The sequence below is a fragment of the Buceros rhinoceros genome, unplaced genomic scaffold (genome assembly GCF_000710305.1).
Source record: "Buceros rhinoceros silvestris isolate BGI_N320 unplaced genomic scaffold, ASM71030v1 scaffold7312, whole genome shotgun sequence".
In the NCBI taxonomy this organism is placed as follows: Eukaryota; Metazoa; Chordata; class Aves; order Bucerotiformes; family Bucerotidae; genus Buceros; species Buceros rhinoceros.
Window position 1 is genome coordinate 42,797 of NW_010398418.1, and position 20,342 is coordinate 63,138.

The following is a 20,342-nucleotide window of genomic DNA, read 5'->3' on the forward strand; positions in this document are numbered from 1 at the left end:
TCAGCAGGAGGAGCAGAGATCAGTCTTACGGCAACCTGACCTGAGCTTTAGTAGTTAGAGCACTCCTGAAAACTGAGGTGTGAGGGTGTGAACTCTGTCAGCTTCCCTTGCCAAGCAAGAGCAACAGGAAGAAAACCGCATCACTACGGTTTTGGATGCTTTCTGTTATACTGAGCACAGCACTGCCTGTAGCCATGTGGGAAGAAGGCTGAGTGGATCGGGCTTTTTTTCAGAGTTGTATAGAGGAATTCAAATTAAAAGTATTTCTGATAGTTCTGTTTAAAATGGGATTTAAAAAAAAATTCTTTCACAATTTTTACAGCGTAAGTGAGCATTTCCTACCATGTGAGCTTTCAGAATACTGTAAACAACATTCCAGCCATACTTGTGCTGTGGCTGCATATGGACTTTCTGGAGCCTTTAAACACTTTTACAATGTGTGTTTATTTTCATGGGAGGGTGAAATATCTTACTGAAATATCTCATATTTAACTGGGTGGAACCCGTAACACCATAAGCAGTGGAGATTTTTGCATGCCCAATGGGTTTGGGGAGTTCAGTTCTGAAAACTGGCTCATAATGTCCCTCTGATCCACCCTCTTCCAGCTATACGTGCAAAGGGGAAAAATGCAGAGCCGGGAGTAGAAGCCAGAATGGTGTTTCTCTAGCAGAATGTACCGTTGGCTACGTTATCTCGTGAGGTATTTAGGCAATAGTGTGACTTACGTACTTATGCTAATGTCGGTTCTCTTTTAGGCTGGAAACCGAGCTCTCTGATACACCAGGAAATGCTGCACTCTTCCTTCCCCACCCTTACAAGGAGACTGTGTTGCTTTAGGGTTTAAAGACAGGGTCACTCATGAGTCAAAGGCAGTTCATTTCTTGAAGGGGTACTCCTTGAATATCAGACATTGGATTTGATAAGACAGGAGAAATATTTTTTTTAAATGGGAAACATTTGTGATATCTTAAGATGCTTCTTACTTGTGGTGGCAGAAATATTTACTCAACACTCAGATGGGCATCTGACAGGGTTGTCTGTAGATTTTCAACTTCAGAGAGGGCATGCTGAGATGTCCTTTTTCCACTCTTTTCCATGAGAAAGCAAGTATGATTTCAGAGACTGATGTGTACAAAGATGTGTTAGCAATGTAATTTAGGTACCTGTGCTGATCTAAAGGCGTCTTATGTGACTTTTGGGTCACTGGGGTCAGGGGCAAGTTCCACCAGAGCTAGAGCTGTGGATGGCTGTCCATAGCATGTTCTGTCAATAAGGGGGTATAAAGACAGCATTCGTTATTTACTGGCTGCAGTCCCATTATTTGCCATAATTTCAAATTCTGGTGCAAAACATATTAGGAAACTCAAATCTTGGGTTGAAAACACCTTAAAATTGAACACAGTGTTCCTTTTTTATTATTTTATATCTAGAGGCTTATGTGCATGTGTCACTGCTTTGTGCCAAGAGAAGCCTCGAGTCTGCTCTCAGTAGTGCTGGCTTGTTGAGTCTGTGACGTAGCAGATACTGTAATTAATTTTATTTTTAAAAGAAATGTGTGCAAAGTATGTGCAAATGCAAAGTTTCTGTCTGGCAGGTTCTTCTGCCTGTAGCTGCAAGAATCAGGTTAGGTTGATACTGTCATTCTTGTTAAAAAACCCTTGTCCCATTGAAAGCATATTTTGCTCACTGCATCATAAAGTTTTTACAGTATATGTGGCGATAGCCAATGCCAACATACAAAGTTCCAGGAGACTAGTTATACCTGTTTAATATAATCCAGAGATCAAAACACTGAACAATAAACATGAAAAACACATGATTTAACAGATTGAATGTTTATTCTTAACACTAATTATATGTGTGTCCACATAATCTGAAAAATGCATTGCATTGGATTGTGCAGTATTACCAGGTACAGCATTGCAATGCCTTAAGAATTTGTTTGTCCTTGCACTTGTTATTTTTGTCACAGATAATTTGATTTTAGCAGCATTAACATTTTTTGAGCCTTTGGATATATATGCCGTGATTTTCCTTAGGCTCATTTTTCAGTTAAGATTCTAAATGAGGAACATATTCAGTGATCCTGCTGCAGTCCATTTGATACGATCTCAATTCTCAAAATGTTGTATTATTATTTTATTAGTATAAAGCAAAATCAGTGGTCAAGATTGCCTGCAAAGTACCAGTGCTCTGTGAGTGCTCATAGATGGATTTGAAAATCAGGTATGAAGCTGACAGCTGCTGATGGCAGGTCTTGCTTTGCTTTCCAAATACCCAGCTGACGGACATTGTATGCAATTGCTCCCTTGTGCAGGCCATCTATAGATAAAAGAATGTACAGCTATTGATGAGTACCCGAGTTGTCCATGAAGAGACACCTCAGAGGTCTTTCTAATTCGTGTTTTCTCACTTTCTTTTGAAAAAATGTTGATGTTTTACTGTGAGTAGCAAAGATAGAAGCTTTTAAGTGTGTTGTATAGAAAATGATGCAATTCTGGAAGGTAATGAAAGCAACTGGTAAAGTTTACATCAAGTTCCGACTTCATTGAAGTCAAGAGGAATTTTGAGGACTTTAGGACTTTAACATAGCACTTGGACAGGATTAGTGGGTTTAAATGATGTATTTATATGTTGAATGCTTAGAAGTATTAGAAGCCATCAGGGAGGTCTCACCAGCTCAGAAATGCTAATCGTGTGTCTTATTTTTCCCTCTTATTTTGCTCTGAATCTCCTACCCAGGTACTCAGCGTTTCCTTGCTGTGTCAGTACCTGAGCACCTTCCAAGAGTTAGAGACAGTGTGCTGCTCCATTTCTCTTGTTTGTGTCAGCTGGTGTGTAGATTGCACGAGATCTGTAGATTACTCTTGAGGAGCTTCCTTATTTAACTGAGTAAGTTCAGTATAAATAAATGCTGCTGTTGTTTTGCATCATGTAAAATTACTCTGGTTCTGTACTTCTGTCCAGTATCTTCCCTGTGATGACAACATTTGTTTACAGTAATCTAGGAGCAAATAATGATTAATAGGCTGATTGCAGTCTTCCACCCTGGTTAATTCCTCATTTTTGTTGCTCGAGGTCTGCTTGTGCTCTGCAAACACTACGTTTAAAGACAGCACTGGAACAGCAGAAGGTGTAGCAGCAACCCGAGGCTGTGCCTTATCTGAGCAGTGGGAACAGGCTGCTGATGTCCTTGTGCATCCTCAGAGCATTGGTGGCAACGGAACTGGTGGGGAAGGGGCCACAAAAGGAGAAGCCACAAGGTCAGTTGTATTGAGTATTGGCTTCTCCAGAGTAGTAGCTGTGTTAAGCACAATACAGAAGCTGTGCTAATTCTTAGAAGAAGCTGGCACTTCTAGCCTGTATGCCTGCTTACCCATCTCAGCTGTCTCTAGCAATTTACAACTCCATTCTCCTACACGTAAGACAGCTGTAATTTGTTGGAACAGTTTAAGACTAGAACTTGAAGCGATGCTTGAGCCTTGCAGAGAAATCAGTACAGTTGTAGTTTCAAAATCATCAGCGATAGAGTAATGACCTGGAAGAAGTGTCAGGGGAGGGAGACGGCATGATCTGGGCCAACAATTTGTACACAGTCCAAACAACAACTGAGATCATTGCACAATAATTCCAGTCATGATTTTTGCCCACAATTGCAGACAACTAGTATTGTTTACCTACTTCTTCCAACTCCCTGTTCCCATGACAGAGGTTAGTGGACCTTCTAAAAGACTGCATAATAGAAGCTTATGATGATTATCAAAATACAGCTTTTTGCTTTTTAAAGAGAAGGGGGGAAAAGCTTAAACATGACCACACGCTACATGATACTTCAGTAGCATGTAAATGAAGTTTAAAATCTACAGTTTATTTAAGAATAAATACATGTTCCAAGTTCTTTCAACTCTCCTGAAAACTAGTGGCAAATCTGGAGATTCCTCCCTTCCCTCAGTTTAAGCAGTCAAATTTTAAATGGGGATTTGGTTTCCGTTGAATGTTTGTTCAATTCATGCCTGGCTCCAGCTGTCTGTCCATTGATAGTTCCGGGATCTGTGAGGACTGAACTCTCAACTGTAGTTCCATTCTTCACCAATGCAAAATATTTTCAAGGGCCTGTACCAAACCACCAGCCATGCTTGCACCTTCTCAGCAACCAAATCATAGAATCACTTAATTATTTTGGTTGGAAGAGACCTTTAAGATCATCGAGTCCCCTCATTCACCCTGCACTGCCAGGGTCCCTAAACCATGTCCCTCAGCACAACATCTACACATCTCACTGTAGCTGATGACTAAGTAATTATAAAGAACACTGGATATGTATTTTCTTCATATGCTTAGAAAATCTTCTTTTAAAAAAATCTGTGGGACCTATAAATTCTTTTTCCCGAATTTTTACAAAGTAGCTGAGCAGAAGTGTAAGTATACAGATACTCCTGCACATGTTGCATATATAATAAACTAATATATTTTGTTTGACAGCGTCGTAATGCAAAAACATTGTAAAAATGACAGCCCATCCCTGGGGTCAGATTTAACAGACAGGACGCAGCACAACTTTATGCTTTGCTAGTAAGGTAGTTCCAGAGTTTGTTGAAATACAATGGCTTCACTAAAAAAAAAAAAAAAAAAAAAAAAAAAAAAAAAAAAAAAAAAAAAAAAAAAAAAAAAAAAAAAAAAGCATGAAAAAACCTTGGGAAACCATAAGAGGGATATGCACAAATTAAACTGAAATAATAGATATTTGAGAGGTTTTTCCTATCTATCTTGTGGGAAAGTATTTAAACTAAGTAACCTTAGCTTAAAGAAATAAATGTTATGAGGACCTTTATAAATATTTATAGAGTAGTAATGCAGAAATATAGAACCACTAAATCTATTATATGTTTATACTTTAGCAAAAGCCTTCGGTTGACAATAGAGAGCAAATAACATGAGAAAAATCCCTCTGACATCTAGACAGAGCCATTTGCCTCATCTGAACTTCTATCACAGCAATCTCCAAGCTGACACAGAGCAGAGTGGTGTTTATATGAAGAATCACTCATCCTCAGTGCTCTGGAGGCAGCAGGGATCAAGCCACTGGGCTTGTGCCTTCCTCCCAACCATCCCTGGTGCACTAGGTATCACGATGTTCTCTCTAAAAGGCTTTTGTTTATAAACTTACTGAAGTGAAAGAGTAATGGCAACCAGGGCAATTTCCCACTTAGGTGAAAAACGAGCATTTTGCTTCCCTCAAACAAGGTGACAAGCCTCTGATGCTGGGAGATCATCAGTGAGAGGATACCCGAGTGCATCAATCCCAGGGTACAGAGTGCACAGAACAGCGGTGATGAACCTCTAGAAATGTTACTGGCATTAGGAAATTCCAGTGGAGGTGCAGAGAACAGCCTGTTTCTAGTTGCATGTTTAGACAAGGTTTTTGCAGCCTGACTTGCAGAAAACTTGGTTGGAAACTGTAATTCAAACTCAGGAGTTTGAGCTTTGCTCTTTAGACAGCTCATACCCTTCTTCATGAATATTGAGGAAAGTTTAATGCAGGCAGGACCTTCCTAGCCATAGCTGGTGATTACAGTAGCTTGAGAAATGCTCTTGACATGACACAATCCTTTACAAAAAACCAGAAAAGGCAAATTCATTAAAAAAAAAAATTACCGGGTACTCATTTATGAAGCTTTTTTCATATGCAGCATTCGTGCAGTGGTTAGTCCTTACAAGAACTCAGAGTTGCCAATGAAAAAGCATTGCTGTTAAGCACTCAGTTCCAGGATTGATTTTCATATATAGCAAACAAGAGGAATTTTGTACACAGGACCAGTATTCACAGAAGCCAGATTTCCAAGCAAGGATGGTACAACAACATCGGGTGTAAAGAGCAGTAGGGTATTGGTCACCTTCACTGCTGAAGATGTTGATGTCTCTGCTCTCTTAAGCACCAGCAAGGTTGGTCTGGAAGGGAGGCTGTGCATTTGCTGCTTTTTAGCTTAGATCTGTAATATGGGATTTGGTTGGAGTTTAGGTGCCTTGCTCCTTTTTTGGTTTTGGCTCTAGTTCCCAGTGCACTGTTGGCAAAAGGAAGATCAGAAGAGTTGGTGTCATCTCTGCCCAAGAACCAATCAATTCAGTTAACACCCTTTCAGAAAACTTCAGAGTTTAGGTTTCAGCCTGAAGTCTGTGTGGTTGGTATTTGGCTTATGTTTGGGCTACAGTCACTGCTCATACACACTGTGGTGCGAATGGTTCCCATGGGGCAGGAATTGCCAACACCTTCTTGTGAGTCAACCTCTCCAATTCGAATCCCACCCCTCTTCCTTCCAAGATGTGGCAGGACCCTCTCAGTAAGGTCTCACAAGCGAGTTTATCAGCACCACGTTATCCAGAACACTCCTCGCCATCACCTTCTGGTTCTCCATCAGTGTTTCCACAGGACCATTTCAGGGGTACCACAGCAGTTGGGAGAGTTTCTGTGATGGGGTTGGGGGTGTGATACGAACTGTTGGTACTTCAGATCCTGGTTTGTGCCAAGCCCAAATTTCATGGGGATGAGGCTACTTGCAGTGAGGGGATAGCTGAAACATACGTGCCAACCCTGATCAGAGCTTAGGTTCGGATCACCAATGACAGCCCATTATGCAGTATTTTCTTCTGCTGCCCAGTCCTGAGAGCTTTGTATACATTATTCTCAATTGCACTCAGACAATGTGTCTGCTGCTGCTGCACTAAAGGAAAACAGCACCAAAATGTGAGTGTGCTGAAAGTAAGGTTGGGAAAGCACTGCTGGACCTGGGCAGAGAGAGCTTCTGCTCTGTTTATTTTTGCCAGACCTGGCTCACAAGCACTGCCACTCTCTAGATTCACTTTTTCCCCCCTGTTTTCTGCCCAGGCAGTCAAGCGTGAGACAGGGAGAAAGAAGTGACACAGATAGAAAACAGGATGTTTTTAAAAGAGCAAATGCATTATAAATATATACTTTTTTTTTTGTCTGCAATATTGTTTCATCTAGATCACTAGAACTGAAGTGAAAACACCCACGCAGTTTTCCTTGTTTATGTTTTGCCTTTACTTTTTGCTCCTGTGTCAGCCTGGGTAATAGAAATCCTTGGGGTCAACCTCACTTTCAGGCCCTTTGCTGCGTGAGTTGGGGATGCTGCAATGAAAACACATCTCCGTTTTCAAATCACTGTTTTCATTTGAATTTGCAAATCAAAATTGCAACATGAAAATTTTTCTGTGGGTCTTGAGTTTGACCAAAGCTTGTTTTTACAAATGGAGGAACCAAGTTAAGGCAGCCACGGGGTTTGGGATCTCTTGCCTCCAGCACTTGGGATGTGCTGCTCCTAAAGCCTGGAGCACAGAGCCTACCTCATATGTGGAGCAGGACACAGGGCAAGGCTGGCCCGTGGCCATCATTGTTGATGCCAGCCAGAACAGCAGCCCTGGGTGAAGATCTAGCAGCCACCACTGCTCTCTCACTGCCCAGTGGTTAGCTCATATGGCTAGGATTTAGGACAGCACATTTCTTCTTTGTGAAAGAGGCCATGCAAACAGAAGAAACTATTTTCTGAATTTCCTGTATGCACCTAATGCACTACTTTAATGGCATGAAACGTACAACGCACATTATTCATTTCTGTTTATCTCTCTCAGTTTTGGCCTTCAAATTGTTTCGGTATCGTACGGCTGCACAGATGCACTCGCTGTCTGGTGTGACTAAGAAGGAACATAAATCTCTGGTTCACCTTGGCCACCAGACAGTGTTGGGTTCACCTTCCGACTGGCCTACGTTAATAAGGTATCCTGCTCTTCTAGCTGTAAATCAGGCAACTGATTAATAATCACAGCGAGAGAGATAATTAGTCCTGGCATGTAGCTGTTTTATGGATCTCTCTTTTCTGGGACCCAAATCCAACCATATGGAAAAATGTAGCTGAGGCACTATAAATATGACTCCACTTAGACAGTCATCTCTTCTGTTTTCTGTTATCACAGCAGTGTCAGCACAAGGGAAACAATGAAAGTGAAGAGATACTGCTGCAGATTTTATTACAAGTTTGAGGGCTTGGGACTTTTTTTTCTTCTTCAAGGACACTGTGTTAATCTGAAGAGAGAGGGCTTGATTTGTGTTCATTTATGGCTGCCACAGTTATTTAAGAAATAGCTTCAGTGCTCATACTTGAAGAGCTTCAGTTCTCTTTTAACTATTTCTGGCAGAGTTAGAAAGATATGCCTTGTGCCTTGCATCATGACAACCTGTCGTCTCCAATAAGCCACATCTTAAACTGTGTCAGCTCTCTCTACATTCAAAGTAACTGTCTTCTGTTCATTGCTGTTGGATTGATGCTGTTAACTGGGTGTCTGCGGTGCAGCCAGCAGCAGCCTCCGTGGATTTCCACAGAAAGTGAAGGCTTTAGCAGTGAAGAGCAGACAGGCACCAGGCAGCAGCTGAATCCACGTAGCTGGAAATCTTGGGGCAGAGCCACTTCTGATCTTCATGTTGATCTTCATGCAACTCCCCAAAACTAAAAACGATCTGCATTTGAGGACCCATTCAGAAGACTAGTGCAACTTCACTGGCACAATGAAAGTAGAGGCAAATAAAATAAAACATGGAGAAGGAATATCTCTCCTGAATCTTTGCAGGATCTCTGTAAGGCAGAGATTGTTATTTGAGAACAGCAAACCACACACCCAGAAGCCATTTCTTTGCATTCATTTCATTGGGTTGGCTTTTAAGACTATTTTTCAACTGTCTTGTTGAGCATTCATAGGCTGGATTAGTAAATGCGACCTTACTGGAAGTGACAGAGGTCAAGGACAGGTTTTCAAAATGCTGTGTTGGAGAAGTTTAGGTTGGCTGCGAGAGGGGAAGGCCCTTGTGCTCCTCCTCCCTGTGAAATATAAAGGAAAGCATCCTGCCATGGTGTGGGATACAGGGAGGGTGAGGAAGAGGAAAATGCCTGCTGCAGTGGAGGAAGGAAAACTCTTCCTTACTATTTTACACAATTATTGTGCAGTGTTGTCTTGGAATAGGTGCCCCAAATAGCTTTTTGTCAGTCTTTGGTGTAATTAATCGACCTACTCTTCCATAAGAGTATTTTCTTTTGAGATCCCTCATGTTGCTTGTGTAAGGTTTCAGAAATAACTTCTGCCACAGTCGTTCCTATCCAAACCTTAAAGCATGTACAAAGCCTTTACAAAATTGCATCAATATGATACAGTTTGGGTTGGGATATTTTTCCCTCTTTAAGATGAAGGTTGTCAAAAGTGGTAGGAAGTAAGTGATGGCAAATGATAGTAAATCATAATTTAATGCTAAAGTCTTTTTTAATTAATTTTATCTCATAAAAAGCCAATGCCATAAGAGAAGTTAAACTGCTTCTCCAAAGCTGATATACAGAGCTCTGTGACTTGTCCTCATCCCATCTTTCTGTTCCAGAAAACATTTCTCTTCCAAGGCCTCTGTTCAGTGTACTACTTTTTCTGACACTTAACCCACTAGCATTGTGTACTGCATGTATTATGCATTGCCTTTTGTGCATGCCATATATTACGAAGAGCTTTCTATCCCTAAGGGTTTCTGCAGCTATTTCTGTGAGTTCATCCCACAGAGCACTTTTACGAAAGTAATCAGTTAGCCTTTGCTATGAAGAAAGAGATAATAGAGCAGAAACTAGGCCAAGCTCATTAGTTTATGATTAAAAGACAGATTTTTTCTTTTTTTTTTTTTTTTAATGCAGTGAATGAGGTTCTGATAGGCAGAAGTGGCGCTGGAGAAAAGTCACAGGTGCTGTGTCCTTGAGCCATTCTGTCCTTCAGTTATTTTATATCTTTAATTAAATACTGACTAATGAAGAGCACAGTGACCTTCAATTCCATCCAAGTGACTTTCATTAACAATTCTTAGGAAAGAAATGCCATGCGTGGTCCTGCCTTTGCTGTCTAGGGTGAACCTAGAGTAGGTAGTTGGGACCACAAATAAGTTGTTTCAAAGCAGGCTTGTAATTTCAGCTTTTCTGGGAACAGGCATGTCTCCTCCAGAAATGGAGGATTTTGTCACTGCAGAGGTCAAGTCAGGGTTTAGGATTTGAATTTTCCTCCAGAATTATTTTAGAACCAGTCTTCTCTGTGGCTGAATTTGAAAACAGTATCAGATGCAGTTCAAGTAGTAAACGGTCTGTACAGGCACCATGTGGGGACTTGATTCCTCCAGACTGCAGCAGTTTGACTCCCACCTGCAGCCCTTCCTTCATTCATGTCATTGGCCTCTACCTGAAGGGCAGACCCTGCATCCTGCATGAAAGACAACAGCACTGTGCTCCCAGCACAACCACCTTGTTAATCGGGAATGTTTTTCAGGGCACAAGGCTGGGTAAGGTGCCTTTTATTTCACCAGCAGGCCAAGAGAAGCTGTCAGGCCTCACCCCGCTCTCCTCCATTGACCAGAGGCAAAGGGGGGAATTACAGACTGTAGCATCTGGTTTATTTAGCCACCTGCTGTTCCTGTCCTTTTGCATCCACAGTAACTACTTGTACACAGGAGACTGCACGCAAGGCTGCAGTTTTCTGTTTTTATTTCACCAGCAGTAGTCTTTCCATGTAAGGCTGTAAAACAGCTACTCTGAAGGACAATCTCCCTTCTTTCTGATGCTGTGTAACATGACGGGACAGGCATTTTTCCTACTTGTTAAGCATCTGTATTTCATCTGCCACTGTGATCATCACAGATGCTGCTCCAGACAATTCCTTCTCACCAGATAATTTTCATAAGTATGCAACATTTTAAATACAAATTTTTGTCATGTCTCCCTTTCCTCCCTTCTCCACAGATGTAAAGGAGCATCCTACTATGGCCTTACCAAGGAACGGAAGAGGCGTTCCCAAGACTGCTCTCCAGACCATGGCTCCAGCTTAGCAGTAGCTGCCCTGGGCCCCGAGCTCTCTGCAGCTGCAGCCATCGCCTTAATGACAGATGAGCCGGGGCTGGTCAACCCGGCCTTCAGCCCCACCTCAGAGGATAGCCAGTCGGGCAGCAGCCCTGGGGACCTTCATCGCAGCAACCGAAACAGAAGTAAGACCCAAAAGTGATGGTTTCCGAGCCTGTGGCCTCTTTCAGCATTTGTTTTCTGTGAAAAATAAGTTGTTGGAGGCTTTAAAAAAAAACAAAAGAGGGAGTGAAAACTTATCAAATTGCGCACTCAGTGTCCCAGTAGATCTGAGGTGAAAACCAAATTTGCTTGGCCAGGGGCAACATCAAGATGAAGACAGACTGGCTGCACTCATGCAAACCACAGGTCTGAAGAAAGATTTTTTAGACAAGTCAGCTCAGCTGGAAAAGCAAATGGCATGCGTGATGTGCCAGGGAGAGGGCATAGCTGTATAACGGCTTTCACCAAAATGTGATGGCCCAAGTAATTCCCATAGTCCCTGCCACGAGCATCTGCCCAAAAGTCTGTTCAGAACTGTGTTTGGCAGTTGCAGGGGAAAAAGTCTTGGGAGCCTGGGGGACGTTTGCCAACCTCCCAGGTAAGTGCAGCTCAGAGGGGCTGGTTCTGCTGAAATAACCACAGTCAAGGATAAGTTGCACCAGGAAACCATGCCTTGATCCTCCACCCTGTGACATGGCATCTGGCTCTGATGAGTGTCATATTTGAAAATCATGGTCTGGCCAAAGGCAGATTCAGAAGAATTAACAGTGAGTTCAAAGCTTACACTAGAGAACTCTAAAGCCAAAATGAATAGCCCACCTTGTGTTGTAACTGCTCCATGTTGGGAGAACGAATAAAGGGCTGAAGAAAGACTAGAAAATGAGCGGCACTATCCCCTATGCATGGTGCTAGAGAGGCAAGGGAAGGGCGGGGGCAAGAAGAGAACACCAGAATGAAATTAAATCCTGCCTGTTTTATTGAGTTAAGAGGCCACAGTCTGGTTTGAGGGAATGTTGTATTATTAGATTACAATGTTTGGCCAGCGTGCAGAGCTCAAAGTGACAGAACAGCAACAGCCACAAAGATATCTTCAGCGGGATGGAAAAGCGAGTGACAAGTTTTGAAAGTATTATGACTTTTCTTTGGTATTGCCTTATCCAGGTTAGAAGATGTGACTTAGTTCATCTCTCCCACCTAATAATCTTTGAATTTTTGACTGAAATTGTTGGCTATCATTGGAAGCATTTCAGGGTTTTGAGGCAGTAGTGCGGGGTTTTGTTTCAAGAGGACTTTTTAACAACTCCCAGCTTTTTTTTTTTCAGACTTAAATAGCTTGCAAAAAGCAGTGCTTCTTCCTTTTATATGCATTTTTACAAGATTGCTACCGATTCTGCCTTGACTGAGGATTATTCTCTCCCAGGCTCACAGGAGATATCTGTGTGTGGCTGGCAAAACAGGCCGGGAAGGTGGCAATTCTAGGGTGTGGGACAGAGAAAAGATGATAGTACGAGGTTCAGGTGGGTGCAACCTTGGAGTATCAGCTGGAGTCAGGCACAAAGGTGAAGTGCAGGCAGCCTTGCTGCTGCTGTGATGTCCCATTGTATGCTGGTGGCCACAGAAATGATGTGGTTCTATCCCGGAACTGCCGAACAGTGTTTATTTTTTTTTCCCTGCAGCTCGACACTTTGAACGCTCCACTATAAGAAGCAGATCTTTTAAAAAAATAAACAAGGCGTTCAGTGTTCTTCGAAGGACAAAAAGTGGAAGTGTCGTTTCCAACCAGGCTGGCCGGGAAAGGGAGACTGTTGGAAACTCTGCTGCTGGAGAGGAAGGTAATGCTTTGTTCTCCTTGTGTTATCACTTAAAATGGGGTAGAGGACCCTATCCACGTTGGAGCCGAATGTCTGTGACTGACATGCCTTTCATGTGGTGGGTTGTGCGTGATTAAAAAAAAGAAAAAAAAAGAAAACTCAATATTTCTTTATTTTCTTCTTTTAAAACTTGTTAGTGACTGACAGGACTTCTGGTAACAGACTGCATGCTACAGCCAGCCCAGTATCTGGCATGTGGGACAAGGAATCTGGGTGTCTGGAATATATCACTGGAGCTGTCATTGATTTGCTCTATCATTTTGTTCAAGAGGTTTCATCAGTATGTGTCAGTCCCTCTAAAGCAAATGGATCACAGTGATCATACATTATAGGAAATTCATGAGTTGTGGCTAATGTTTATGAAGCACTGGAAATTCCCAGTGGGAGGGTGGTATGAAAGTTCAAAGCACTGTAATTATTCCAGCACTTCTGTGGGATTCTTGGTGACAGACTTGTATTACCTCAGCCACGCAGGTGATGAGGTAAGAATGCTCTGCTCTTAAACAAGGGGGAGAGGCAAGTTAGTCTGACGTATGTCAAGGATGAGGGGTCTGGCAGGGAGTAATGCCTAACATTTGGCATACTCAAAGCAGTAAGCAAATGTTACTAATTGCGTTGAACCATAATTACGAAGCCAACATTAACATTCATGCACCAAGAGGAAGTGATGATAGAGTGGGAATCATTGCCTTAATCAAGGTCTTTACTGAGCTTATTATTCCTTTGCTTGATGCCTCAGCACCTCACATCTCTTCCCGGATCAATTATCCAGGGTAAGGGTTTTAGAAAGACAAAATATACAGCTTCCCTTTGCTCTGTATTTCAAGTTATCATTGAAACCCACACAAAATAAAGACAAAAGGCTGCCAAATGTGGTGTTAGGATCAGTGTTCTTTAAGTGGTGAATTTGACAAAAATGTTCAGTATTTCTTCTGGTTTATTTGTTTATTTCTTCAGGTGAGTTTCACTACCTTACTGTGTTCTTGGTACTTAGTCTTCTAGTACACATACCTGCTGATGTAGCCAAAATAAAACCTGATGATTCTAAACTGTGAACACTTTCTGTAAAAAAAAAATGTGAATTTGAAAAGCACTGTTGTCTCCTTTTTTAAGGGACATATAGAGGGGCCCTGAGGTGGAGATCACTCTAGGGCCCCATTGACAGTGTCAAGATTATCATGCTCTCCTTGACTCTGCCTGTGGTTTCATTCCTTTGCATCACACATGCTGCAAACTTCTATATATGTTCTACTGCAGTGGAAAAACCAGGTAGGCATGTAATTACTTAATGAGCAGTTACTCTTATGTATGAGATCACAGAAGCTGGGTACCTCAATTACTGTATTAATTACATATGCAAAGAATGCATTTTGATTACACAGTTCTGGAATTTGGTCTTTAAGAAAATGCAATCAAGTAACTTGCAGCAATATGAATGCAACTTTAACAAAGATCTCTACTCAGTCCTTTGCAACTGGTGCTTTGTGTAATGGCATCTCAAAGGTTCTCTGTTTCTTTTTGTTGGAGGAGGAAATGAACATACTTATTTCTGTGGCAGTTGTCATCCTGCAACTGGATGTTCAATTTCTTCTCCAGTTCTGTATGTTTTCTCCTTTTAATTGTTTTTTAAATCCTCAGCTGTTCTGAGCAGTCTACAGTTGGATTCCTGGTTAGAGCTGCTGGTCAGTCTTTAAGGATAGCTGCAGTATGCTCTGCCCTGTTCTCGCTAAAGGTCCGGCCCAAATCCATTGGGAAAAGGCAGCCCCACGTGTCTGTCTCCCCACTGCCACTCCATTCTCCTGGAAATGGAGGTGCTCCTGTGGGTGGAGCTTCTTGGCCTTGGAGGTCCCCACACCTGGTGTGAAAGCTGCTGCTGCTTTACCTCAAGTTTCAGAGGTTCATGTTTGGGACTAAGTGAGAACACACCTCAGACATGCCTCCAGGAGATCAGACAGCACCTCACCAGTGTGCGAGTATAGTAAAACTGAGACTGTGCCAGCCTCACAGTGGGTACCGAGTGAAATAACCTCTTCTTGCTGATAACCTCTTGTCGATAAAGGAGCTGTCAGATCATCTGACAAAGCTGGATGTATCATAGCCCATCTGTCCCTAGTTTTCAGAATTCCCTCAACTTAGTTCAGATATCTCTGTTTAATCTGTGTTTTGTCTGTATTTTGGTCAAAAGAGCTCTGACAACTGTGTACCTATGAAGCACTGATGTCAAATTAACTATTTGTCCCCCTGCAGAGTGTGTAGGTGCCTTTAATCTGAAGTCAACATGTCTGTTGCAATGAGTGTGAGGGTGCAAAAAAAAAAATTATCCCTAATGAAGGAGAAAAAATATTCAAATAACCATGATTTTAACTCGAAGCTGAATGCATTACTGGTTTGGGAACACTCCTTTGCTACCCAGGAACACTGAAAAATATGATATGTAATGGCAAATGTGTTTCTGTTATAATAACAGCAGAGAAATAGCTACAGTCTAATGCTATCTTATACCTGGAGCTGGTAGCAGTCCTGCACTGTGAAGATTACTTCGTGATTTCCATTTGCAACCTGTGTTTTGATTTGTTTTAAATAATTTCATATGCACCCATTCTGGATTTGAATTATTCAGGCTTTCTTTGTTCCTCTGTTTAACCATTTTGGTGACTGTCAGCAGAGGACTGTTCATTGTCCAAACCGAAGAAAATTATAGAAGTGAATGAAAAATGCAAACACTGGTGAGAAAATGCATGGGGGAATGCAACATTAGGATTTAATAATTTTTTAATAATTGGCTCATTGGTAAATAACCTATGCAAAGAAATATTTGTCTGTAGTACAGCACCCAAGCTTGTGATATCTACCTGAGAGTAATCTCATTAATAGAACTTACAGCTACAAATAGATTTTGAGGTCTGAAGTAGAAGTCAGCAAAGTTTTAAAGAGATGGTTTCGTTCTAAGACAAGAGAGAAAGTGACAGGGACATCCTTCTGGCGCTGATGCATTTAAGATGTAATATCTTCTGACTGCATCTACTAGTTTAAATGACCTTGACAATTTACTTAAATGATAAAATATCTCCAAGCAAAGACTGCTCCAGCTTTGCTGTACTTATTTGTATCACTTAGTTAGGCATCATACTCTTTAAATTCGCTTCCAAGAAAGGCTATATATATATATTCTTTACTCAAACTAGCTAACACTTTAGGAGGAAAGAATTCAGGCATGCAATTGCAAAAACCTTTTTACAGTTTTACAGTAAAAGGGACCCCTGCTCCTGCTTTTCCAAAACGTTCATCAGTTCTATTTTGTAGTCAAGCCATTGTAAATAAATTGAATTTATGATTGCTTGAGGACATTAGATGTTGTTCAAAGTCAAACTCATTCTTCTTAGTCTCATAGTGGGTGCAGTTCTACCATCTGTTATTACTTTGCAGCAGGTGAAGACCAAGGCAACCCTGGCAGGTGCTGGCAGGACCACAGAACAGACTTGCTTGTTGTGTGGGTGTATCTCACTCCCCTGTAGAGATTGAGCCCTGATATATATCTATAATAGAGAGATTTGATAAATACTTCAATGTTTGGGAAAGGTAGATGAAGAAAAAGAAGGTAAGTGAAACGTGGATGGCTCTAGGTGTCAATCATTTTGTGACATTAAGACTATGTGCAGAAAAGAAAGTGGCTTATCCAGCCCCAGGACCAGACAGCACAGTCCAACTTCTGTCTGAGAAAGGCTGCACCCTGCAGGAATCCTACTCTGTTCCTGTTTTGCCCAGATTTTTTTCAGTCGCAGTTCCAATGTCCCAAAACATCTGTTGGAAATCTTACGGAACTGGTTCAAAGCACGCTACTCTAAGTCAACGAGCCAGGCAATTTCCAGAAGAAAGAGATTGGCTCTGTAGCATTTCTTCCACTGCAAGCTGATAAACTTTATCTGCTGTAGATGAGGTAGCCACAATACAGTTGAGACACATTCAACTCGTTTTAGTTCTTTTGGGACTCCTTTGGTGAGAGGAATGTCCAGAAGAAAGAAGAGACATTAGAGCTGGCATTATCTTCTACCTGCTCCCTGCATCAGACTAGAATCCCTGGCATATTAATGGAAGGTATTAAATCAAAATGATGGCAAACCGCTAATTTAGCATGAAATGCTAAATGAAAGTCTGTTGGGAAGGAAGAGTTGCAGAACCAAGTCTCACACTAGAGGAATTGCATGGGACATTCACAGACATGAGAATTTTCCAAGAATAGGTTACACAAGCTTCATTTAAAGTGCCGGGAAGCATGAGTGTGTATCCTTGCAGGCAGCCTTATTTGTGGGAGTGAGCTGGCACCTCATATCAGTCAGGTCTTCTGCAATCTGAGAGACAGGTTTGATTAATCTGGACTCGAGAGTTGCGGCAGTGTTTTGTCACACTGGATACCAGCAATGAAGGTGGAAGTTATCCTGATGGCAGCACTCTCAGAGGGGCATGGTGCAGACGAAAGTCAGCTGAAAGCCAGTCACTGAAGGAACACTACCATGCAGTATTATAAACTGGGAGGATAAAATATTAAGCATATTTAAGTTTTTCTATTACAATCTCATAACCACTGCACTAATGAGTGCTCAATGTCCTACATCATACCAGACAAGTAGAGTTTACTGTGTAAAGCTGGTCTCTCCTATGTTATTTTTTACTGTAATGAATGAAATGTGTGAAAATATCGATGAAATTGCACACTAGTATAAGGAAAATATTGCTTGAAGGAAAAAACACTCACAGTCTTTCTGAATGCGGATGGCATGTTATTATATTGACAGATTCAGAATGCTCCATACAACCCCCGGTGACAAAACCACAACATTCTGTGGGAAAACCTGCAAGAACCAACAAAAACAAGACAGAAAGTTTACTCCTTTCTAGATTCAGCAACTCTTCGTTATTTAAGGACTGGAAATATAAAATGGTAAAGAAAGGTAGGAAATACTCCTGGGTTTTCCTCCTCTGGAAAACCTGGTCAAAGAGAACAGAGAATTCTAATTAAGAGTGTAAAGGCTGGAAAAAGGGGTCTGTGCAAACTGATGCTCCAGCCTCATGACATGCTGTGTATATATGAACGGTATAAGCCCTCAAACCAGTTGGAGTCCCTTAAATCATGCTGCTGAGGCCCCGTTCACTGTACGCAACCAGGTGCTGGAGCAGGGTCCACCACTTCTGGGTATGGTTGATGCATTAGAAAAATTCAAGCTGACCACATTGCCTTCCAGACGTGGCATCATCTTGACATAGGCATGGTAGGTTTTTGATCACACTGCACCCAATGCATGCAGACCATTTGGTGAAAAAGTGATGGTGAATTTTCTTTTTAAGAAAAATATGTATTTGTGTATTTTATACATTTAGTTTGTCAAACTTGCTGTTAGTTTATCAAAATAGGCATTGGCCTTTCACTTACGACAGTCTAGGTTATTGGGAATACAAACATCGATGTATATGTCTAGGATGAAAACAACAGGTAAGTCTTCGATGAAGAGAGCAGAAATTAAGGGATCATGGAGTTACTTTGGTTGCTTGGCCCATCTGAGAAGGAAATGGTGCAATTTATTAATTATATTTGATAAAGAATAGAAATCAAATGAAAACAGGAGATGAGGCAGTACATCCTGCTAACTGTGAAAGATAAAACCTTAGTGACTTGAAGATTGGCAAGAAAAATGTCTTGGGAAGATTTGTTTTGTTGTAGACTGCACACTCAAGGAAATTAGGTATTAAAAATTCTTCTAAAAGACTCTTCTTGAAGTCATATTGAAAGTCAATCAAGGGCCACTTCAAGACTCTAATAAACCAGTTACAACTTTGTTCAAGATGCAATGAGCCTTATATATGTAAGTTTATACCTTGTATAAAGATAGATGTAAGTCTTATATAAGTGTGGAGACTCGTTCACTGCTATTTTGCTCTGATTTTGCTCTGGGAAATTACAGACCAAAATAACGAGAGAGTGTCTATAGTTTTTTTCTGTCCACAGTTCTCCATGGTCTAGAAATGTAACCAGACAATTCCTTTAGGAACGTTTTCAAAATGAGATGTGGGAGAACGAGTGTTTGAGTAAAAAAAAAAGTTTGTTAGGACATGAGGTGAATCATCATGCAAGAGGAATTTAAGTAGTTCTGCTATAGGAGTGCTTTGGTAGTCTGCAAAATACAGAGAGGTATTTATTTATGCTATTCCCATGCAGAGAGTGTCTGGGAATCCAGATCATTATTTTTGCATATACATACCCTTATATCCACACTGAGAGTATAAAATGTGCATGCATATTCTGATGCAGGTATCAGACCTTTGGTGATTTTTGAGGAGTACTGGTATCATCTGGCTTTAAGCACGCTACTGACATGCCGTAGTTAATTGCCTCTTTCTTCTTACATAGCAGTGGAGAGAGTTTAGCACCTCCAGGGTGGTATAGTGGTGAAGTGGGTATCGGTCCCTTTGGGTGTCCACACACTAACTATAAAGGCAACCAGAGCAAGCAGATCACCAAATTATGCATTTGGCTTAGAGGCCTGGATTTAGATGGAGTGAATCCATCCTTTGGGCTACAGAGAAAAAAACAAGTTACACGCCAGGCCAGTAATGTTCAGAAAATAGAGAAGCAGGGGAAAATAAGGCACCTTTCATTCCTGAGACATTAAAGTTGTATGCAAAACCGAAGTAAATACGTATTAGTCTAGAAACTGCTACTACAAGAGTATAAATTAAATTAACACTTGGATATTAGGTTGATGAAGGCTGTGTAGTTATCTAGATAGACTTTTAATACCTTTCAACTTTGTAAAACCACGAAGTCGAAGTCTGTGCTCCTGGTAGGTGCTTTTTACAGATGTGAAGGAAGACAGCTTCCTGCCCCGAAGAACGTATGATCAAAGAAGTGGTAAGGGATGCAACATGGTGTTTCTTAATATTTTTATCCTGTTCTTTCTTTTGCCTTGCTCTCTACCAAAAGGTTTTGGTGCCTTGCTGGTTGTTGCTTGGTAATTTTCTGTCTCAAATATGGCTGAGTTAAGTTTCATTTAACACTTTACCGCTATTTAGTAACAGTCACTATACTTTCATGTCTAAAATTGGTTCTTGAAAAAAATATTAGCACTTAATTTTTTTACTTCAATGTTTTCCATATAAGCACTGGATTGGACCCACACACAAAAAGTTCAAAAGCTTTTTTTCACCTATGGGGGATTCAAAATAATTGAAGGCTGACACACCTGTGTGGGAAAACTTTGACTGACACTTTTACTTCAACTTAGCTCACTGTTGAATGTGGATTAAAATTTCGAATTGACCTAGAAGGAAAGAAAGAATTAGTGACATGCTGTGAAAGCAAACATGTCATTGACAGGTAGGTTTTGGAAGAGAATACTCTTATCCAGAGCATTATAAATACAAAAAGGACCCCTGCCCACCACTAGTCCCCCCACCCAGATTGCCAGGAACAGCAGAGATCTTTCCCTCCAGGCACCTTGGGAATACTGTGGTTTTAATGCAGACATGTCACAGTAAGAATCAGTCATTCCT

At 41.2% G+C, this 20,342-nt stretch overlaps 1 protein-coding gene across 1 annotated transcript in view; it reads left to right on the plus strand.

Annotated features, from left to right (window-relative positions):
- Window positions 1–20,342, plus strand: part of LOC104488984 (E3 ubiquitin-protein ligase LNX-like) — a gene marked incomplete at its 3' end in the record, with an annotated part of 51,406 nt that overhangs the window by 21,428 nt on the left and 9,636 nt on the right. Inside the window, exons 2-3 of the mRNA XM_010131095.1 lie at window positions 10,828–11,069; window positions 12,603–12,758. Of these exons, the coding sequence (XP_010129397.1) occupies window positions 10,828–11,069; window positions 12,603–12,758 (398 nt within the window). The remainder of the gene's footprint in view (window positions 1–10,827; window positions 11,070–12,602; window positions 12,759–20,342) is intronic.